This window comes from Chrysochloris asiatica, unplaced genomic scaffold, assembly GCF_000296735.1.
Source record: "Chrysochloris asiatica unplaced genomic scaffold, ChrAsi1.0 scaffold00054, whole genome shotgun sequence".
In the NCBI taxonomy this organism is placed as follows: Eukaryota; Metazoa; Chordata; class Mammalia; order Afrosoricida; family Chrysochloridae; genus Chrysochloris; species Chrysochloris asiatica.
In genome coordinates this window covers 4,595,129-4,619,402 of record NW_006408572.1, presented here as the reverse complement: position 1 = coordinate 4,619,402, position 24,274 = coordinate 4,595,129, and the positions used below count along the sequence as shown (strand labels likewise).

General features: G+C 38.7%; 1 protein-coding gene across 1 annotated transcript in view; it reads right to left on the bottom strand.

The window, feature by feature from the left end:
- Positions 1–2,317: 2,317 nt before the first annotated feature.
- ASPA (aspartoacylase) overlaps positions 2,318–24,274 on the bottom strand; it is a 31,280-nt gene continuing 9,323 nt past the window's right edge. Inside the window, exons 3-7 of the mRNA XM_006863261.1 lie at positions 22,880–23,075; positions 21,350–21,443; positions 18,279–18,386; positions 8,531–8,640; positions 2,318–2,669 (exon numbers count right to left, since the gene is read on the bottom strand). Of these exons, the coding sequence (XP_006863323.1) occupies positions 2,472–2,669; positions 8,531–8,640; positions 18,279–18,386; positions 21,350–21,443; positions 22,880–23,075 (706 nt within the window). The 3' untranslated portion in view covers positions 2,318–2,471. The remainder of the gene's footprint in view (positions 2,670–8,530; positions 8,641–18,278; positions 18,387–21,349; positions 21,444–22,879; positions 23,076–24,274) is intronic.

Sequence of the window (24,274 nt, the reverse complement as noted above, 5' to 3'; positions counted from 1 at the left end):
GAGAAAAGATGAGATTGTCTCATGGTCTCGTAAATTCTATATAGAGTATCTATGAGTTGGAATTAATGGCAGTGTTTTTTTAACCCCCCAGTTAACCCCAGTGTTTTGGTTTACTAGTTAAGGCCCTATTCTTTCTCATGGCCAATCTGAGCAAACTTCAGTCCTGTGGAGACCTAAAGACTCCCTGGATGGCACACACGTCTATGTATTTGACTTCTGACAAGTTTGTGGTTCAATGCACTCAAATGTGCCTTGTAAGAAAGTCCTGGCAATTCAACTCATGGCTACCCTGTATAGGGTTTGTGAGGAGTGATTGGTGAGTTTGAACAGTTTGCACTTAGCAGTCCAGTGCATATCTTTCAGCACCACCCAAGAACTCCAACACAGGCATATGGATTATGATTCACAACATGTATATTTTGGGGCATACAATTGAATCCCTAACACCATTCTTTTTGGGAAATAGTTAACTGATTGATAGTGTTGGGCAGAATATTCCAGGGGTGACTGAGGAAAAAAGGCAGGCAGGCAAAGAGAAGGCAAAGACACTGATGGAATATGAAGAAACTTTGGAAGAGAAGGCATGTTTGAGCACAGCCATTTGTTCAACTAACCTTTACTATGTATTTATTAGATTTCAGATACTGAGAAAGACTTCTTAAGAAGAGATGGCGGCAGAGAGGGGCGTTTAGATAAAAGAGGAGTTGAGTTACATTTTGAAGGAAACAACAATTAGCTAGACTAAGGTGAGAGAAGAAAGCTTGATAATACTTAATTGATTCATAAGTCATATTTTTATTTTAAAATTCGGAAGAAGAGAGTGAATTCAAATGACCAGAAACTCTTACTGTGCTATATAGAACAAGGAGGGTGGGTTTGAACTTCAAGGTTGGCAGTTCAAACTCACCAGTCACTCCTTGGAAACCCTATACAGGATCCCTATGAGTCAGAACTGACTCAATGGCACTTAACAACAACAACATAGAACATTCAGCATGGAGTGGAATTTAATGGGGTTCACGCTGGAAGATAATGTGAGTTTAATTTTGATAAATACAGTTTGAAACCATAAATGTGGACTCCTTGGGGTCCAAATGATGGAATAAAAATCACTTTTACCTGTATAAGGGAGGAAGGGTCCTGGAGGGGATGCTACAGAGGAAGAAGGCAGTATTCAGCTGGAAGATGTTTGAGGAGAAGACTCATGGGAGGTGAAGAATTAGGACATTTAGGGTATGGGGGACTTTCTTGAGAGAATGAATTTATAAACCAGAGACATGGACTTGAGTCACCTTTCCACTAGTATCCATGGATATTTCTGTCTTCATCACCTAAGTTGGTGGCTGCTGGAGCCACACTTTTTGCTCCTCTTACCTTGACTAGAAAAAAAAAAAAAATGTGATTACATTCTTTCAAAATATAAAGTTACAGCTGTGAGGAACACGCCTTTTCAAATCTGCCATATTGGAAAGGAATGTTAACTTCTCTTGAGGCCGTGCTAATGGGATGCGCTAAGTGTCTAGATAGCATAGTGGTTATGAATTGGGCTGCAGACCTCAAGATCAGCAGTTCGAAACTACCAGGTGTTCTGCAGGAGAAAGATGAGGTAAACACCCGTAAAGATGTGCAGCCTCGGAAACCCTGTGTAGGGTCACTATGAGTCGGAACCGGACTCCATGGTACTTAACAGCAAGCCTCTGGAAAAGGCATTCAGCTCCCATTGTCAGTGCAGCATAGCATGCTGGGACAGGGTGCTTTGTGTGGGCTGTTTACTTTCTGAGGATAAAGGACTATTCACAGTTTCTTGATTTATTCATAATACCACCTTTACAATCAGTCCCCATTTCATTTTTACATTCCATTTTCAAAAGAGCATTTAAAACATTTCCTAAGGATATCAGAATTGTTGCTAACATCTATAGATCAAATCTTAATATGTTATCATGAATTTAAATATAAAAATTAGCAGCTATTAGAAGTCATCAATTTCTAATAGCATTTATACATTATTTTCAAACGTATAAGTTAATTTTTTCGTCTATAATAACTTTTCAATTTATATTTTGAATTTAAAGTGTGTTTATTTAAAGAATGTTAAATCTAAGAAAAATGTGTAAAAAGTAGTGCATAAATAGGAAGTACCTGTCACTGATAAACTACATACATAAAATGTGATATCTTTGTTGTTGTTGTTGTTGTTGTTGTTGTTGTTGTTGTTAAGTGCCATTGAGTCGGTTCCAACCCATAGCGTTGGATAGGGTTTCCAAGGAGCAGCTGGTGATCTTGAACCGCTAACTTTGGACATATTAATTCGTATATTCATTCTAGAAATATTGCCTGAATGCCTATTGTGTGCAAGGCACTTGACTAGGTACTATGAAGTTAAATAAGGCACGATCCTGCCCTCAAGGAGCTTACAGACTAGTAGAGTTTTTCAAAAGACTGTGTAAGAAATGAGCTAAAGGTGATCTCTAATGCACAGAGGAGCGGATGCTTTTTGCTTTGAGTGTTAGTTTAGTTGTTTTGGCGAAAGCCTCGTTCTTTTCATAATACGCCGCCTCATTCACAAACACTGGGTACACGGTACAGTCTCCATCCAATGAAACAGTCTTTCCATCAAGAGTTAAAAACACAGGTGCCCCAGGGTGCAATGGTTTCCAGTCTTGATCCTTTCAGGAAACAATGAAAATAAATAAACAGCTTTGAGTTTTCTCCGAGTTTTAACATGCTATGTCAGACTCCAGACAATTAACAAATCATAGCGTTCTATTGTTTTAAAAAAAGGTACATGAGAGATGGGTTCAGAGGCATAGGAGTGACATGACTAAATTGAATTTGCGCAATGAATTTTGGCAGCATTTTAAAGTGTTCCCCTTTTAATTTTAGTATTGACACATATAATTAAAGTTTGCTTCAGTACCAGGTTTGCCTTCAACGTTGTCAAAGACAGTTATAATATTTGAGGGGAAAATATAAAATATTGAGGGGAAAATATAATATATGTCCCATATATTCTACCTCTTGCCAGTTGGAGCTAAATTATGTTCATTGAAATTTAGTAAATAATGATTAAGAGCACAAAAGTGTGCAGACACACTACTACTGGATCCTGAGTAATGTTGTCCACACACACATGTTTCTATTCTAATGAGAATTGGTGAGGGTGCGTGGGATGGGCTGCAAAAAAGTCTAAAACAGAGTGGAGCTTTTCCACGTGTTCCCCCCTCCCTCCTGCAACCGTATGAGAGCAGCTGAGGTATCTGAGAGGCCTGCACCAGGGATTTGAGCTCTCAGACATTAGCGTTGTCAGACTCCCAGAATCCTAGCACAGTTCTCAAACTCTGATATACTTGCAAATCATCTGAGGATTTTCTTTAAATGCAGATTCTGATTCTGTAGGTCTGGAGTGGGTACCTGAGAACCTGCATTTCCTAGTAGCATCGGCATCGCCTACAGACCCCCATGTAGGTCTGCTAAATCAAAATCTTCATATTAATAAACTCTCCAGAGAAGGTTTGAGAAGGACTCAAACTTCAATTCCCTCAAAATCTGCATATTGTAATCCCTTGGGTTGTTTGAAAATATAGATGGGTAGGGGGCTGACTCTATCCCAGATAAATCAATCAGATTATCAAGGGTAGAGTCCATGCATCATTATTTTAAAAATCTATTTAAAAATTTACATGCAGTAAAATTCACTCACTTTGGTGTATTTTGACAAATGCTAGCATATAGTCATATAACTGTACAGCCAAGAACAGTTCTACCACACACTTCCCTCCATGCTTTCATGCTCCCTATTTATTGGGGTCCTGGTGTGGCGCTACAGGATAATGCACTGGACTGCAAGATTGGTTTGAATCACATGATTGGCAGTTCAAACTCATCAGCTGCTCCTTGGAAACCCTATACAGGGTCACTGTGAGTTGGAACTGACTCAATGACACTTACCAACAACAACAATATTTATTGTTTACTGTTTTGTTTTTAAAGCTCTCCACTTGATTGTAAAGTTCAGAACTAGTGTTCCGGATCAGTGGGTCCAGTCAGATGTGCATCAGGAACAACACACAAATGGCTGGGGCCTGCCCTCATTTAAAAATTAAAATTTTTATTTTATTATTATTATTTTTGACATGTAAAAGTTTATTTTAAATAATGCTTCCTTTACGGATCTAAAACGAGCAGCAGAGAAAATTCTTCATTTTAAAAGCATTTTTTAAATGGTAAAAGAACCCATAAACATGAGTCCAACTTCCAACATGTAGATAAAGCTTCAGGCAGACACAGAACCAGACTTAGTAAAGTTGCTTCATCTTCCAGGATTTATAGCTTAGTCCCTACCCCATAAGGAGCTCTGGTAGTGCAGTGGTTATGAGTCGGGCTGCTAACCTCAAGATCAGCAGTTTGAAACTGCCAACCATTCCACGGGAGAAAGATGAGGCTTTCTGCTCCCATAAAGATTTACATCCTCGGAAACCCTATACAGGGTTGTTATGAGTCGGTACCGACTCCACGGCACACCACCACCACCACCCTACCCCATAAAATATTTACATATTCTGAAGGAGGTGTTTTTCTCAAATGGTACTCCTAGATGATATCCGTGTTTTCTGCTTTAGATGATTGTGGGTTTTTATTCTTCACTGAGTTTGGGATGCATAACTATTATTCATTTCTGTTTTTGACACAAATGTGAATAAAAACTGCCTTTTAATATATAGCATGATACTGGGATATGACCAATGAAATTTGAAGACAATGGTTCATAAGTCGCTGAACTTTCAATAAGAATACCTGACTGATGTTCATAAACTTTGATGTCACAAGAAGACAGAACATAGAAGAACTCGAAGAAATCCAACTGCACTCTGATTACAGGATATCTGGTTCATAGAATTTGTTTACTTGGGGAAACAGGTAATTCAAATAGGGTTTTCGTCTGCAAAGGTTTTTTTGATATAGGACAGTACTTCCTATACTTGAGTCTTGTGAAAACCACGTGACAAGCTTAAAACAATAACAAGGCACAACATCCTGTCTCCACCTTGTTGAATTAACCCAGAATTTCTGGAGGAGACCAGGAAATCAGGATTTTTTTTTTTTTTTTTCAAAGCTCCTCAGGTGATTTTCATGAGGCCTGAGTATGAAAAGCACTGATTTAGTAGGTTTGAGATAGATGCCAGGTTTTTTTTTTTTTGGAAAATCCCCTAGGTACTTCTAATTATCCCTGAATACCTTTGACTTGGTGCCAACAGTATCTGAACAAAATCTGGGCATCGGTGTCTCTGGCCCCAGGGTTTACTCTCCTCCCTGCTCATCCCCTATTCTCCATTGACAGGAGTCTTCCTACTGTTCCTCAAACATGCCAAGTTTGTTCCAGCCTTGGAGCGTTTGCACTAGTTTGTCCCAACAAGTTCTCTGGAGTTGCTCTGTGGTCCACATTCAGGATCTATTCTCTCCAACCCGGATCCTTGTTTTTTAAATTCACTAACCTTCATGAAGCCCCAGGCCATAAGGAGAAGTGTTGAGAGGCATATGAGTGGTCTGACTAATTAGAAATTCCTTGAGGAATACCATACTCAAGACATTCCAAGTGCAGTATCCGGTTATGATATTGTCACTTTGGCCTCTGTTTTGTGTGTTTGTTATTTTTGTCACCCTCTCTTTTTTCTTTCCCTCCCTTCTCTCCTTCAGTTTTTGTCTTCCCTGTCTTTAAAATACTGCATAAACTTTCTTCCCCAGGATTCCACCTGGATCCTACTATGTCACAAGGCAGAACTTGTCCTGTTAAGTAGGACATTAAGTTCGTAGGTTTATTCCACATGTGTATATAACATGTGGATTTTATATCCTTGAGGATTGTGTCATGTTTTCTTGTATGTCTTCCTGCAATGCTTGGCATGTATTTTGTACAAGAAAATGGCTTGGCTATAATGCTTACGTCTGATAGACAGAGCTCGGAAACTCTTTCAATGTCTCTGGATGGCTCGCATTGAAATGGGCCTTAAAGACAAACATTTCTCCAGAAGGGGATCACCAAATCTACTACTTTGGCCTCTCTCTTTGGCTACATCCGCTCTTAAACTTCAAAAAGGGGAAAGCAACAAGCATAGAAAGCCCTAAGGTCCCAGGCTGCTGGGCTATAATTAATGGCAGAGTCTTATGAGACCCACTAGAGAAGGGCTATCCTGTGACCCAAGGCTTCATGAAGGTTGGTGAATTTAAGGAGCAAGGGTCCCTGTTGGAGAGCATAGCTCCTGAAGGTGGATCATGGAGCAGTTCCACAAGTACTTGTTAGAACAAGCCAGGATGGAGGTATTATTACCATCCCTAGTGTTGCAGACCGTGAAGGCCTGGTCAGAGGTTCGAGGCCCTATAGGCCTGAGTGTTACAGGTCGCAGGCTCTGAGGAACAGATCTAGCCACCTGGCAGTTAATAACAAATTATTTTTCATCTTAGGGTCCAGTTATATTTATTAATTGCAGACATGGAGCCCTTGATATACACAGATAAATGTAATATTTTCCTAAAAGCCAAGACTGTAAAATTCCAAACAGGCAAAGTTCTTCCCTCAGAGAATTCATTCAAACTAAATTGGGTGGCTCCCTGGTCTGTTCCAAGGACAATAGGAATACCCTCCCTAAAGTGTTTCCAGGTGCTGCCTATTCACCCAGGCATCTCTTTTCCTGAAGAACCTGGGCTGGGCAGCCGACACAATAGGAATCCTCTCGATCCTCCCTTTCCTCCCTCCATTTGAGGCTAGGTGCTAAAAGGTATGTTAATTAAGCTTGAGAAACCAAGTTGCGATGAGATTCGAACCTTCAAAGTATGATGTAAAGTTGCCTGAATGTCTGGAAAAGTAAGATTGACAGCTGTACCTTGTCTTAGTCCCTCCTAGCTTTGTATAAAGTACCTCCCCTAAATAAAAGGAGGCACAGAACGAATCCAGGTGCATTACGACTGGCAAGGCGTGCGTTAGAGCATGCAGGGGGCTCAGTCCAGCCTTGCAACCATACTGCCTGTTTAGCTAAGATGTTTACTATGCAGGATATTACAGCCTTTGTGGCTGAGATGTTTGCAATGCAGGATCTGCCTGATGCCAGTCTAGCATTCACTCTGGTTTCAGAGTGTCTCTTTGTCTCTCTCTTTGCGTCTCTGTGTCTCTTTTGCTATCTCTATCGCCACCAGGTATCTCCACCTCGTGAACCGAACCCCTATGTCGAGGCCAGTCCCCGACACCCTAGTTGCTAACAGCATACTTGGTGATGGCCTATAATAGTACTGATGCCCATATCCAAACTGCTGATGATGCAAATCAGGGACAAATGGCAAAGTGTGTGGCAACAGAATCAAGAGAAAAGAGACTGTGATCTTGGGATACATGACGTATATTTTAACTTTTTGGAATCTTTCCTCCTCCCTTTGCCTTTTCCAGATTTAGATGTCCTACACTCTCCCATGGAGTCCTGGTGTGGTGCTGAGGGTTAATGCGCTGGGCTGCAAAGTAGTTTGAATTGCAAGGTTGGCAGTTCAAGCTCACCAGCTGCTCCTTGGAAATCCTATGCAGGGTCGCTGTGGGCCGGAACTGACTCAACGGCACTTAACAACAACAACACTCTCCCATATGCAATAGTGCATTATGAGTTGGGTTGCTAACTGTAAGGTCAGCAGTTCGAATCCACCAGTCACTCCATGGGAGAAAGATGAGGCTTTCTGTTCCTGTAAAGACTCATAGCCTCTGAAACCCTACACAGAGTTACTATGAGTTGGAACAAACTCAAGGACACACAACAACAACACTTTCTCAACTTTCTCAAGAGACAAAGCTTCTTCCTCTTTTACCATACCAATAAGAAATAGGGTGATCAAACCAGGCAAGAGGTAGATATTGAAGTTCTAAGGAGAGTTAGAGAATGGTGGCAGACAACCTTTCAAAAAAGGAGTTTCTGATTATATTTGTTCTAACTTTGTGGTGATCATAAAGAGGAAACAATAATGTGGTTAACTCAAAAGAGGAAACAATAATGTGGTTAACTGCAAAGACCATTAGATCTGGGTCTGCCACTGATAGCTATGTGACTGTGGGGAGGATCTCTGTTTCCTTACAACAAAATATATATAATAATTCTTACTCATTATACTTGTGTAGGGATTTCACCCTTTCTGAAAGACCTTGTTTACCCACTCCCTCCCACAACCTCATTATTCTGTTATAGTAGTTGGTAGCTTATCTTCCTCTGTAGACCACAGTTTAGCCTTTAGTGTATATATTAGGTTCCATAAGAACATATAGACCACAGTATTGATCACATTCATTCATGTATTCCCACACCCCAGTATAGGATATACTCAATAAATGTTTATTGACTGAAGGTCTGAGTACCTTTACTCAATAATCTGAAAACATGACTATGTTTTGATAGTATCAAATGAGTTAGTAGATGTACAATACTTTATAAACTGTAGAGCTTGATTCAAAGATAGGACATCATTATTTTTAATATCTTAAAGAAGTAGTAAATGTTACCTGCAGATTAGGATGAATAAAAGCAACAATTTCTCCACTTTCATCTCGGGGATAATTAACTCTCTCCACTATTTTATAGACCTCAATAGCACAGGAAGGAAATTCTTTTCCTACGGCAAAAAGAAAAAAGGATAAACAGTAACTAAAAAGAGGAAGTTTATACTTCAAGGAAGGACAACCCTCCCCCTGTAAAAATAAGACAAATGGTTACAGAGAGACTACACCACATCTAGTTAAGAATTTCCATAAACAACATTAAACAGTAGATGTTGTTGAACTGTTTCTATTGGCAGCTGTCGACAAATATGCCAACAGGCAGAGGTAGAAAACAGACTTTAAAAAGACAGTATGGGAGGAAAAGAACATCAGACAGGATACCAGGACTCCTGTGTTCTAAGCTCCTTGCTGTGTGACCTTGATCAAGATGTTGAGCTTCTTGAGGCTCACTTTCTTTAATTGTCAGAGGACAGTTCAAAGTGACCTTATCTAAGAATTATAATACAATGTGCGAAGACCTGGAGTCAGAAAACCAAAAGGAAGGAACATGTTCAGCATTTCTCAAGTTGAAAGAACTTAAGAAAAAGTTCGAACCACACAGAGAGTCACCATAACAGAAAGAAATGGTCAATGGTAAGCCATTTCAAGAGGTAGCATATGATGAAGAGGCAAGGCACTGAAGGAAGACGTCCAAGCTGCACTGAAGACGTTAGCAAAGAACAAGGCTCTGGAATTGATGGCATACAAATTGAAATCTTTCAACAAACTGATGAAATACTGGAAGCTCTTGCTCATCTATGCCAAGAAATTTGGAAGACAACTACCTGGCCAAATGATTGGAAGAGATTTATATTTGAGCCCATTCCAAAGAGAAGTGATCCAATGGAATGCGGAAATCATCAGACAATATCATTAATATCATATGCAAGTAAAATTGAGCTAAAGATAATTTTTAAAAGGCTGTAACAGTACATTGACAGGGAACTGTAAGAGGTCCAAGCTAGATTCAGATGAGACCGTGGAATGAGGGATATCATTGTTGATGTCAGATGGAATTTGGCTGAAAGCAGAGAATACCTGTGCTTTATTGACTATGCAAAGGCTTTCGATTATGTGGACTATGGCAAGCTATGGATAATGCTGGGAAGAATGAGTATTCCAGAACACTTAATTGTGCTATGAGGAACCTGTACACTGACCAAGAAGCAATTATTCCAACAGAACAAAGGAATAACTAATGGTTTAAAATCAGGAAAGGTGTGTGCCGGGGTTGTATTCTTTCACCATACTTATTCAGTTTGTATACTGAGATTAGTTAATCTGAGTAGCTGGATTATATGAAGTAACTCAGATTAGTTAATCTGAGAAGCTGGATTATATGAAGAAGAGCATAGCATCAGTATTGGAGGACGACTCAATAACAACCTGTGATATGCAAATGATAGAACCTTGCTTGCTAAAAGTGAGGAGGACTTAAAATACTGGTGAAGATCAAAGGCCTCAACCTTCAGTATGGGTTGCACCTCAATGCAAAGAAAACAAAACTCCTCACCACTAGACCAATAGATATTATCATGATAAATGAAAAAAAAAAGATTGAAGTTCCCAAAGCCTCATTTTGCTTGGTTCAACATTCATGAAAACAACAATCAAGAAATCAAATGACATATTGCGTTAGGCAAATCTGCTGCACAAGACCTCTTAAACGTGTTAAAGAGCAAAATGTCAGTTTGAGAACTAAGGTGCACCTTCCCCAAGTCATGGTATTTTCAATAACCTCATATGTATGTGAAAGTTGGACAATGAATAAGGAAGACCGTAGAAAAATTGATGCATTTGAGCTATATTTTTGGAGAAGAATTTTAAATGTACCATAGACTGCCAGAAGAACAAACAAATCTGTGTTGGAAGAAGTTCAGCCAGAATGCTCCTTAGAAGCCAGGATGGCCAGATTTTGTCTTTCATACTTTGGACGTATTATCAGGGGAGCCCAGTCAGATAAAGCGGACTGTCAGTGAAAAAAGAGGCAGAACCCTAATGAGATGGATCGGCACAGTGGGAACAGCAGTGGTTTCAAAGGTAATAATTGTGAGGATGGTGGCAGATCAGGGCAGTGTTTTGTTCTGTTGTTTATATGGGTCTTTATGAGTTAGATCGGACTCAACGGCACCTAACTACAATAAGGGCAGGAAAGCCCTTCAGGTTTTGGCATTCTATGACTGCATATTTTCAGGACAATTTCCAGCAAGTTAGGTGACATCAGCAGAGTGATCTTTCACTTTAACCAGGTACATCAAACACCTGGTTTATTACTGAGCAGGGAGATTATGGGGTGCAGAGAGACTGCCAACAGTGGAGCCCAGCTTCTAAGATGCAGCAACAACCCAGCATTCAGAAACTTGGAAAAGGAACATTTTGCATCTGTATCAGACAATTGCTGAGAACATGGGTCACACCTTTCTTCAATAGGAGTTGTATACTGTGTAATGGTCCCAACCCTTTGCCCTTACGGCAGAAAGCTCAGTCAGAGCCCGAATGGGGATACTCCTTGATGCTTTCTGCATCAATTAGCTTTCTCTCTCTGCATAATGCTTTAGGATTTAGTGGTTGGAAACAACATCTAAATCATGTAGATCATGTAGGTTGGATAGATAGATAGTTCCTCTTGTCTGGCTTGGCTTGGCTAATTTCTGCTTGGCTTGCTCATGTACTTGTGGTGAGCTGGCAAGTCGGTGGGCGGGTGCTAGATAATCTCAGATGACCTTAATTTTGTGTGTAGCATTTGACAGGCAGCCAGTTGGTGCTGTCTGCTATTGGCTAGGGTATCTGACTTCTGTGTTTCATAGCCTATTAATTTACAGCTATTGTGTCATCAAGTTGATTTTGACTCATCCTGCACCAGCCTCACAATTTTTATTATGTTTGAATCCATTGTTGCTGCCACTGTGAGGATCCATCTTGTTAGGAATCATCCTCCTTTTTATTGATCCTCCACTTTACCAAGCATGATGTCCTTTTCCAATGACTGGTCGCTCCTGACTACACATCCAAGTACAAGAGATGAAGTCTTATCATCCTCCTTTCTAAGAAACACTCTGGCTGTACTTCCAACACAGATCTGTTGGTTTTTCTGGCAGTCCATGGTACTTTCAGTATTCTTCACCAACACCATAATTCAAATACAAGAATTCTTCTACAGTCTGTCCTATTCATTATCCAACATTCACATGCACATGAGGCAACTGAACATATCATGGCTTGGATCAGGGTGCATTTTAGTCCTCAAATTGACATCTTTGCTCTTTAACACTTAAAAAAAAAAACACTTTTGCAGCAGATTGACCCAATGTAATAAATACATCGTTTGATTTATTGACTGCTGCTTCTATGAGAGTTGATGTGGATCCAAGCAAAATGAAATCTTTGACAACTTCAATCTTTTCATTTATTATATTACTTATTGGTTCAGTTGTGAGGATTTTTGTTTTCTTTACATTGAGGTGTAATCTATACTGAAGGCTGTAGTCGTTGCTCTTCATCGTCTTTTTTACTTCCAGCAAGCAAAGTTGTGTCACCTACATATCAGAGGTTGTTATGAGTCTTCCTCTAATCCTCATGCTCCGTCCTTCTTCATATAATCCAACTTCTTGAATTATTTGCTCAGTGTACAGATTGAATAAGTATGGTGACAGGATATAACACTGGCACACAATTCTCATGATTTTAAACCATCCGGCATCCCCTTGTTCTGTTTGATCTGTTTGTTCTCTTGGTCTATGTATAGGTTCCTCATGAGCACAAAGAATTCCCATTCTTGCAATGCTGTCCATAGTTTGTTATGACCCACAGAGTTGAATGCTTTTGAATAGTCTAATAAAGCACAAGTAAGCATCTTTCTGGTATTCTTTGCTTTCAGCCAAGATCCATTTGATGTCAGCAGTGATAACCCTTTTTCTATGTCTTTTTTGAATCTGGCTTGAATTATTAGCAGCTCCTGATAGATGTACTATTGCAATCGCTTTTGAATTATCTTCAGTAAAATTTTACTTGCATGTGATATTGTTAGATGATTTCTGCGTTCTTTTGCATCATCTTTCCCTGGAATGGGAACAAATATGGATTGCTTCCAATTTGTTGGCCAGGTTGCTATCTTCCAAACTTGTTGGCATGGATAAGTAAGCACCTCCAAGGTTGCATCAATTTTCAGAAACATTTAAATTTGTATCCCTGAAACCTTGTTTTTCGCCAATGCCTTTGGTACAGCATGGGAATCTGTGGGACATGACTTGAAAATTGTTTCTCTACTCAGGTTTGTGACCTTTTGCCAGTGTTTTCTTTCTAATATACTTAATTCAACATTTAATATTCAAAGGGTTACTTTTGGATATGGTATGACCTTCCCAACACCAGTTACATTAGAAAGTGTAAAAACCTGCTTTCAGACAAGAGGTGGATGGAAAGCTAGTTCTTAGTTTTCATGACTGGAGTCAAAGAAACATCAAACACAGAAGAAATGTCTGATTGCATTAGGGTGCACAATCTGAGGTTAACGCTCTGAGACGGGGGAAACAGGGTCCAGACATCAGGATTATACACGGGCCCTTTATTAACTGAAATCTTGTGACTAAAATCCTGAGGAATGTTGAAGCCTGCTTCCCTCATTACTTGAGAAATTGTACAGATGCACAGGAAATGCCCAGAGTGTATAACTTAGCAGTCACATGCCATCCTGGGACATGCCATTAAGAAAGACCACCCATAAAAATTCCATATTTTTTGTGACTTGCCCTTAAGGAAGACCACTCCTAAAAATTCTGTCCACTTCCTTGTGAGAAATTTTACAGGTTGGACTGGTTTACTTAGTGCTCTAGGCATAACTTTAAGGGACAAACCTTCTACTGGAGCAAAGTAGAATGACAGCCCCTGGAAGGGGTCTTAGTTCAAATCTGGAAGAACAACATTGGTTTGGCATCTCAGAATAAGTTATGTCTGCTCCTACCAGAGAGGTCTTTGTGGTGTAATCCATCGTAAAGAAATGCTGCACACGAACCCAATTAGCAGGGCTCCACCTAAAAGTAACATTTCCCAGAAATATCCACCAATCCTTATGAGCAAACATAGTTCTTTTACCTACCCCATAGCTTTTAAACCCCAGCAAAGCCTTGGTTCAGGGAGATGGGGCTTAAGCATTGTGTTAAGCCCTCCCCATCTCAGTTTACAAGCCTCTTATCTATGATAAACTTATGCTCCTATGGAAACTGCCTCACCTGACTATTCTTAATCAGTAGATGGCAAGAGGCCTCTGTTGAAGGGAAGAGATGTGGTTGGCACTCCCTGTAATAGTTCCAACAGACATTAACCTATATACCAGGTCTGTCACTGTAATTACCCACCCTTCAACAATTTCTTTCTTTCCTTCTTTTTAAAAACTTTTCATTGTGAATCAGGTGAAGGTTTACAAAGCAAATCAGTTTTCTATTCAACAATCCCCACAATGTAACCTTATTTATCCCACTTCCTCCCTGTGTTTCCTGTCTCCCTTCCTCTATTCCTAACCCTTTTGAACTTTGCCTTTTGGTAAATGCTACCCTTTTGATTTTAACAATTTCAAGTCAGTGGTTTAAAGTAAAAAATTTTAAGTAGAGTGTCTCTTTGATTTTATTTTATTTTTTTTAAGTTCACCATTAGATTTCTAAAATAATCTTATTTAATTGTCTTTTAGGTGAAAATTTCCACAGATAATTAAGTTCCCATTTAACCACTTTTATACAAATTTTCCATGACATTGGATCCAATTTCCACAATGTGGTATCATGCTTTGTTTGTTGTTTTCATTGTCCTAGCTTCCTTTCCCCTCTTTGCCTTCTCATCTTTGCTTTTGAGTAAAGGTTGACCATTTGGTCTAACAGGTGATTATTTAAGGGAGTACATTACTCACAAATGATAGTTTATTTTATAAGCCAAACTACTATTTGGCTGAAAGATGACCTCCAGGAATAGCTTCAGTTCCTAGTTCAAAGGCTATTTTAGGGAGATAAACTTTGGGGTTCTTGTAGTCTCTATCAGTCCAGTAAGTCTGGCCTTTTTTAGGAATTTGAATTTTTTTTCTACATTTTTCTTCCATTGTACCAAGGACATTCTGTTGTGCCTTAGTCAGAATGGTTAGTAGTGGTAGCTGGGCACCATCTAGCTCTTTTGGTCTCAGGTTAGAAGAGGCAATGGTTTGTGTCGGCTACTTTCTTCTTTGAGACTTTGGTTTCTTTTTTTCTCTTTTGCTCCATAGGGGTAGAGACCAATAGTTGTGTCTTTGCTGCCTGGCTGCTCACAAGCTTTTAAGTACCCAAACACTACTCACCAAACTAGCTTGCAGAATATTATCTTTATAAACTGTGTTATACCAATTGACTAAATTATCCCCTGAGACTATAGTTGGGAGAACCACTATTTGAGCCACTGAGTTTACATCTCTTAGACCAATCTCACGAGTTGTTTGGATGTGTCTAGGAAGATTTCATAATTGTATTTCGTATGTACTTTGTTATATGGTGGTGGTGTGCCATGGAGTCGGTTCTGACTCATAGTGACCCTATATAGGGTTTCTGAGGCTGTAAATCTTTATGGGAGCAGAAAGCTTCATCTTATTCTGGTGGAATGTCTGGTAGTTTCAAACAGCTGACCTTGAGATTAGCAGCCCAATTAGTAACCACTACACTACCAGTTATATATGTGTGGATATATATGCAGTACACACAGACATGTATGTATAATGCCTACAGATTCACCTATACATGCACAGCCGTTTACTTGTATATTGACATACGTTTTGCTACTGTGGGCCATCGAGTTGCTTCCTACTCATAGAGACACTGTATAAGGTTTCTGAGGCTGTAAATCTTTATGGCAGCAGAAAGCTCTCTTTCTCTCAAGGAGCAGTTGGTGGAATCAAACCTTGTACCTTGTAGTTAACAGCCCAATGAATAACCCCACTATGAGACCAGGGTTCCCATACACATATATGTATATATCTGCATTACCTATAGAGTCCTATAGGTAACCAAGATGCTGTAGAACAACCTCTGGTCTGCTAACTGCTAGATCGGCAGTTCAAACCCACCAGCTACTCCTTGAAAACCTTATACAGGGTTACTATGAATCAGCACCAACTCAACAGCACTTAACAACAACAACCTATGTTAGTTACCACACACAATTTTTTAAAAATGTTGCCACTGTTGTAAAATTGTATATGTTATAGCAGTTACTGAAATTGTTCCTTTTTCATATGTACTTCTTAGCGTCTTTATTTACCTTTACCAAATTGTGCTGACTTCATCCATATTTGGTATTGCCTTTCACTTCACCCAAGATAACAAGTGTCCGTCCACTATACAGAAAGTGATTTCCTCTCTCTTGGGTCCTACTCATAGCGACCCTGTATAGAGTTTCCAAGAAATTACTGGTGGGTTTGAACTCAAACTTGCAGTTAGCAATCCAGAGCTTATCGACAGCACCATTCCTAGTAACCTAGTGACCACCAAACAACATATCTATTCTTGAATTTTTATAATACTCTGGTAGCGTAATGGTTACGAATTGGGCTGCTAATCTCAAGGTCAGAAGTTTGAAACTACCAGTGGTTCTGCAGGAGAAAGATGAGGCTTTCTGCTCCTGTAAAGATTTACAGCTTCGGAAACCTGGTACAGGGTTGCTATGGGTCAGAATCAACTCAACAGCACTTAACAGCAAGGGTCATACGTTTGTCCTTTTGTAATTAACTTATTTCACTCGGCATGTTGTTTCCGAGGAGCAGCTAGTGGGTTTGAATCACTAGTCTTGAGGTTGGTAGTCCAGTGCTTATCCTATAGTGCCATAATGTCATTCAAATTTATGTATGTTATATTTTGTGAACTCCTCATTGATGGACATTTGTTTTCATCTTTTTGATACTGAGAATATTGCTGCAGTGAAATAGGTATGCATATGGTTTCTAAGGCTGTAAATCTCATTGGGAGCAGAAAGCTCATCTTTCTCCCAAGGAGCAGTTGGGAGAACCACTATTTGTGCAACTGATCTTACATCTCTTAGGTATATACCTAGGAGTGGGATGTTGCTTCATAAGATATTTCTATTTCTAGCTTTTTTGGGAGGCATCATACCATTTTGTCAGCTGTGTGACATTTTTACAATCCCATCAGCAATGAATAAGAGGTCCAGTCTCCCCACAACCTTGCCAGTCTTTTTGTTTTCTGTGTGTCTGTGTTCTTAAATCTTTGTCAGTGTGAGATGGCATCTCACTGTAGTTTTGATTTGCATTCCTCTAATGGAGATCTGGTAGCGTAGTGGTTACGAATCGGGCTGCGAACCTTAAGGTCAGTGGTTCGAAACTACCAGCCGCTCCGCGGGAGAAAGATGAGGCTTTCTACTCCCATAAAGATTTACACCCTCGGAAACCCTGTACAGGGTCGCTATGGGTCGGAACCGACTCAACGGCACTTAACAAAACAAAACAAAAACAAAATGGAGTCCTGGTAGCATAGTGGTTATGAATAGGGCTGTGAATCGCAAGGTCAGCAGTTCAAACTTACCAGCCGCTCCTTGGAAATCCTATGCAGGGTTACTATGAGTGGGAACTGATGTGACAGCATTTAACAACAAATAAGATTCCTCTCTAAAGTGTCTTTAAAAAATTTTGATGACACAATGCTTAAGCATTCTGCTGCTTACTGAATGGTTTGCAGTTTTGAGTCCACCAGCCATTCTACAGGAGAAAGACCTGTTGATCTGCTCCCATGAAGGTACAGTCTGGTTGTAAATCTTTACGAGAGCAGAAAGCCTCATCTTTCTCCCATGGAGCAACTAGTAGTTTCGAACTGCTGATTTTGAGGTTAGCAGCCTGACTCGTAACCACTACGCTACCATCTAGGAAACCCTATTTGGCAGTTCTACCCTGAACTCATATAGTGTCATTATGAGTTGGAACTGACCTGATAGCATGCAGCAAGCAAAGTGTCTATACCAATTTATATTTTCACTCACAAAGAGTGAGTGTATTCTCTTTTTCTACATCATCACCCACACTTAACATAATTCAAATTTCATATTTTCCAAATCTAATGTAGGAAAATTGTTTTTCATTTTAATTTGCATTTCTCTAATTGCTAGTGATGTTCAATATCTTTTTATGCAAGAGAGGGCTTCAAAAAGTTTGTGGAAAAATTCCATTATCTTTTCATTCCATTTTGCCCACAGACTTTTTGAGGCCCACTCATATTTATCAGACATTTGCATTTCTCAGACTTTCTTTGCTTTTTTAAAGTGAGATTAATGGGAAGATAAGGTTTTGATATGGGGAACATTATCTGGTGGCTGCTTTTCTTAAAGATGTCTATTATGGTCATTGCAGAATAGCTGAAGTAAATATAAAATTTAACAGGCATTTAAGATCATGGTGTGGTGTTGTAGGATAAGCACTGGACTGCAAGTTTGGCTTGAACTGCAAGGTCAGCAGTTCAAACTCACCCGTGGCTCCTTGGAAATCCTATACAGTCTCTATGAGTTGGACCCAACTTGATGACACTTGACAGCAACAACAAAAGTCATGAGCATGGTGAATTTGATCTGGGATGTAGCTGTTATTTCAATGTTTCTGGGTTAAGACATTATGTGCCCTCATCTCATCTCTCTTTTCTATTTGTTCATACATTTATGTACATGAACCAACAACTAAGGGAAAATTCCCACAATTACTTACCTTCATTGAAATGTTGTATAAAATCAAGAGCATGTTTAATCATTTTTCTCATTTGATCCAAAATATCAGCTCTCAGAACCCCTTGAGGCTGGGGGCCAACTTCTATACCTATGTATAGAATGGGAAACTGTCACATTTATATAAGTATTAGAATATAGTGTAAATGAGCATTTTAATACATGAAGATTTAGAATCTTATCATTAAAAATTATTTAAAAGGTAGACCTGTAGCATCATGGAAAATGTTTAAAACAGAATGTTATGGAAAATATAAAGCACAACATTTGCATGTACAAATTATATGCATGATAAATAAAGACTGGGAGAGAACATGAAAAAAAAATCTAAGAATTGTGTTAAAGTAGAAAAACAATTACGTCTTTTTTCTCTTAAATTTTATTCAATATTGTCAAAATATTTAAAAGATGAAATATAATAAAAGAGGTAGACAAGTTTATACAGACAAAATAGTAAGTGGTTTTAAAGAAAAATGGTCATAGATAGGTTTGATGAGAGGAAGAAAGAACATCCATTTAGTTGTTGTTGTTGTTAGGTGCCATCGAGTTGGTACCGACTCATAGTGACCCTATGCACAACAGAACAAAACACTGCCTGGTGTCCTGCCAACCTCACAATTGTTGTCACGCTTGAGCCCTGATGCCAATCCATCTCGCTGGGGGGTCTTCCTCTTTTTCTCTGACCCTCCACCTTATCAAACATGATATCCTTCTCCAGTGACTGGTCTCTTCTGACAATATGTCCGAAGTATGAGAGACAAAGTCTGGCCATCCTGGCCTCCAAGGAGCACTCTGGCTTCACTTCTTATAACACAGATCTATTTGTTCTTTTGGCAGCCCATGGCACATTCAATATTCTCCTCCAACACCATAATTCAAAAGCATCAATTCTATAATCTTCCTTATTCACTGTCCAGCTTTCACATGCATATGAGGTTATTGAAAATACAATGGCTTGGGTCAGGCGCACCTTAATCCTCAAGCTGACATCTTTGCTCTTCAACACTTTAAAAAGGTCTTGTGCAGCAGATTTGCCTAATGCAATACATTTTTTGATTTCTTGACTGCTGCTTCCATGAGTGTTGATGGTTGATTCCAAGAGGAATGAAGTCCTTGACAACTTCAATCTTTTCTCCATTGATAAGAATGTTGTTTATTGGTCCAGTAGTGAGGATTTTTGTTTTCTTTACATTGAGATGCAATCCATACCAAGTTAGGAAACTATTTATATTTAAGTCAGTATAACAATCCATGTGTCCCCACAACAGCATTTTTGTTTTTAACATAACAGACCATCCTAACACAATAGTGCAATGTTTTAATTTTCTGTAGAAAACAAAGTGCATCGATTTCTTCTTACCCCAATACAACTATGTCTGTACTATCAGAACTACCTCCTACGGCTTGTCAGGCAGCCATCGTTTTTAGCAATTAAAAAAAAAAAAATCATGTGACTTGATTTATTGTAATGGTCTGGAAACTCTTTTTCTAAACCATTTATCTAGTATCCTCTTTCCTGTTTAAGTTTTCTACACACTTGTCCCTTCAATCTTCACTCTTTTTCAAGGATGTTTGTATCGTCATCAGTCTTGGAAGATAGAGACAGAATCTTCCTAGAAACAAAGGGGGCAGGTGTGCCTACTGCCTATTCTAGAAGATTCTAGTTACCTTAGCTGTCTTTGCCCCTGGGATGCAACTACTGACATGAATAGCTGCTATCTGACCCTTTTCACATCCTCTGTGAAATTGGGGCTTAGGAACCAGCACAGAGAAATGGTGTTACTCTGCTACTGCTGTTGTTAATAAACTATTACTTGTGCCTGACCTAGAAGTCTTGTATCTTCTACCATCATCCACAAAACAGTGACAAATTAACTTTAGCTTTTAGGTAGGTTAAAATCTCAGATTATTTACAGTGTTTGAAAAGGAGAAAGCCAGAAAGCCCATTAATTCCATAGTCCTCTGGGAATACAAGTACTTTGGAGCAACAGAGCCACTGCTTGTCTGCCCCAATCAAACCTGACCACTCTCTGAATAAGATATGAATAACTCTGTACGCATTACCAAAGTTAGATGACTAATATTTTATATACAGACATACTTTATTTTATTGCGTTTTGTTACAAACTGAAGGTTTGTGGTAACCCTGCGTCGAGCAAGTCTATAGTTGTCATTTTCCTAATAGCATGTGCTCATTTTGTGCCTCTGAGTCATATTTTGGTAGTTCTTATAGTATTTCTAACTTTTTCATAATACTATTGCACATTTAGCAGAATACTGTCTATTGTATACATAACTTTTATATGCATTGGAAACCCAACACAATCATATGACTTTCTGTCACAATTATTCACTTCATTGTGGTGGTCTAGAACCAAACCAGCAATATCTGCACAGTCATAGTTATAGGGAACTATGTGATAGAGAATGTTTGTATACATCTATGTGGGCTGTGTGATTAAAACTGTGGTTAACAATCACAAGTTTTAATTGTGTACTCACTAGAAATTTCAACTAATACTTATTAAACATACTAATAGACTTCTAAAGGAGCAGGGGACAGAGAACTCTATGTTACTGGAGATTTCAGTGTAGCAGGCATGACGTTCCATCAACCAGGAGCTTGGAGGCCATTGTATATGATAGTCTGTTTGCTTCAAAGTATTGTCTGAGGATTAGGCCTGGATCATTAAGTGTTAAGAGAAATTTATGGAGTAATTGATTCTTTCTGGAGTGGAGTCAGGGAAGACGCTATAGAAGGTGACTTTTGAACAGGACCTTGAGAATGAGAAGGATTCTGCGAGACTAATTTGGAAGGACTGAGCATAACAAGCAAAGCAAACAATAGGAACAAAAATAAAAACTGCTTAACGAAATTGAGGAAATGTAGAATAGTTAGATTGCTTGCCTGCCTGGGTTAATACGCTTATTACTTGAAAGTTACAATCCATAATAATCTGCAAGACATCTATTAACGTTCTTTAAAAATAATTTTCTTGTTGTTTCAGCTAGAACATATTTTGGTCAATGATGACAATGGGAAATACGACTTACCAACTGGATATTTGGCTACAGAGCGAGTGGTTGCATATTTGAGGGAAGGGTGCTCAATAAGGTAAACATAGCAGGGTAATGGAGCCAAAGAACTCTGAAAAGAATATAAGACAGCTTTCTTATTATGTAAAGACCATATGTTTTCTACTCTTTGCTGTTACAGATTCAAAAGTACTTTAAATATGTTTTGCTTCATCAACTAAGATTAGTAAAACAGCTTTATGAAATGTACTTTAAAACCCAATACTATTATAGTTTTTAAAATGTAAATTAATTACATATAGAATCAAATTACCCATAGCTTTCTGGGTAAAATATACATTAAGTAATTCTCCAAAACCATGATTAAAGAAAATGAAATAAATTTTCCTTCTAAAAGGATTTGATTATTTTTGTTTTCATCACTGGTGATACTATTTAGCTTAGTATTGGTCTGTTAAAGACTTCTGTTTCTATCCCTGTTGTCCAGTTCTCTACACATGTTGAGTGATCCCCCACCCCTTATCTGAATGAGGATTCAAGCCAGGCTTTGATAAGCTTGGTGCTTTTCTGCATCTGGCAACCAAAGCATTCAGCTATCCCTTCAATGATTAAAAAAGAATAGCTTCATTATGTTCTGTAAGAACTACTACACAGCGACTGTCAAAAACTCAAGTTAAACCAAAGTAACAGTCACTTAATGTCACTTAACAACAACAACAAAACCTTTACAATCTGCTAGGTATTAACTACTTTGCCCCACTGAAGACTTTTAACAGTCATATGATTCATATGGAAGATTGTTATTATGCAAATTTTATGAAATAAGGAAAGCAAGATTTTGGGAGGTGAGTATCTTGTTCAAGGTTAGTGAATGATAAAGTCAACTTTAGAACCCAGTTCTTCTTGGCTACACAGGACAAGCTCTATTAAGACAAACTGTCTCTCAGGAAGGACAGATAGCCATTCTACAGAAGTAAACACGCAATTTGTTATTTGTGTTTCTTGTAGGAACTTTTTTTTCTGGCTACAGATGACTCACTAGTTTGCTGAAATTTTCATTCTATAGGTTTCTGAGCCTTGAAATGATTAGCTGTATGAAGTGCTGAAAGATCAGATGTATCTGAATAAAGTGGGGGCAAGAGCAGAACAAAAGGGAGGCAACGTTTTTAACACTGGACTTTAGTCAACATTATATGACTAATCCATGAGCTGCCTAAAATTCAACTACTTCAACCACGCTTTTTAAATTTGGTATTAATTTTGCTTGGTTTTACTAAATAGCCCATAATTTGGTAGTCATCTGGATTAAAGATTTATGGCTTTATATATACAAGTAGCCACAAGTATTTTATTATTATATTCATGGAATTTATTCCTTTACTCATTCCCTTTCTCCTGTCACTGTTCCTTGTATATTCTGGTACCATAATTTCTCTCCCATTTCTCTTGGGCCCTCCCTCCTGACCCTTTTCTGCTTGTTTCACATTTTGAATTCACTTTAAAGTATAGATCCTATGCTAATTTATAAATTAATCACAACAGCATTACCTTAATGTAATGAAACATCTGAATTAAAAAGTCATTCTTGGAATCTTCAAGAATAAGAGTGCACCCCATATTAGACGTAGTATTGTGAAGGTCAAAAATAATGTCATAGGAGTCGTCACTATCTTTTGGACCAAATAAGTTATTTATTTCTTGAGCCCTTCTTACTTCATATGGCAAATCCTCTGACCTATTTTTGCTGTTATTAGCAGAAAGAAAAAGATGAACAACATCTGTGTCTGAGATAATATAAATATATAATGAAAAAACAGTGTACAGAGAATCAGTTGCCAAACCTTTAATATGAGAAATCTGTGAGAGAAGTGAAACCATATGAAGCTTTATAAGTAAAAAAATCAAATCCCCCCCCCTCCATTTGCTTCTCTATAAATCATGTTGCATTAGCATGCTGGCAAAATAATAGTTTGTTGATATGGCTGGTTGTAGGGTAGAACATTTCAAATAGAATCCATCATTTCAATGCAACTTTGTATAACTTAATAAATGGTTTTGAGCACTTAATTATGGTACACTGGGCTATTTATTATGGAGCTAGGTCATCAAACTTCTTTTATTTTTGGCACTCTAATTAATTCCAGTGCACAAAAATAGTCACACTTTGGTGATTACCTCTTCTAATTAGGGATTATTAATTGAGATCCAGGAACCACCGGTGTGTAAACCCTCCCAAGTTGCAAAATTCTCTATATATTTGCATATATGCATTTTTCTGAGATGAGAGTTCATAGTTTATATTGAATTCTCAAATAGGTCTCTATCTGACTCCACTCTATCCCCATCAAATACTGTTTTTTTTTTTGTGGTTGTTGTTAAGTGCCATCGAGTTGGGGTCTCTATCTGACTCCACTCTATCCCCATCAAATACTGTTTTTTTTTTTGTGGTTGTTGTTAAGTGCCATCGAGTTGGTTCCGACCCATAGTGATCCTGTATAGGGTGTCTGAGGAGCAGTTGGTGAGCTTGAATCACTGACCTTAGAGTTCAAACCAACTTTGCAGTCCAACACATTAACTCACAGCATCACACCATCACATACAGTTAAGATACATTTTTTTCTTGCTTTATATGATTATAATTTAAATTTATTGAGTTGATTCTGACTCAGAGCAACCATATGTACAACAGAACAAAACACTGCCCAGTCCTGTGCCATCCTCACAATGGTTACTATGCTGTGGCCACTGTGCCAATTCATCTTGTTGGGGGTCTTCCTCTTTTTTGCTGATCCCCATTTTATTAAGCATGATGTCCTTCTCCAGGGACTGATCCCTCCTGACAATATGTACAAAGTATTGTTGTTGTTGTTGTTAAGTGCCGTCGAGTCGGTTCCGACCCATAGCGACCCTGTACAGGGTTTCCGAGGGTGTAAATCTTTACGG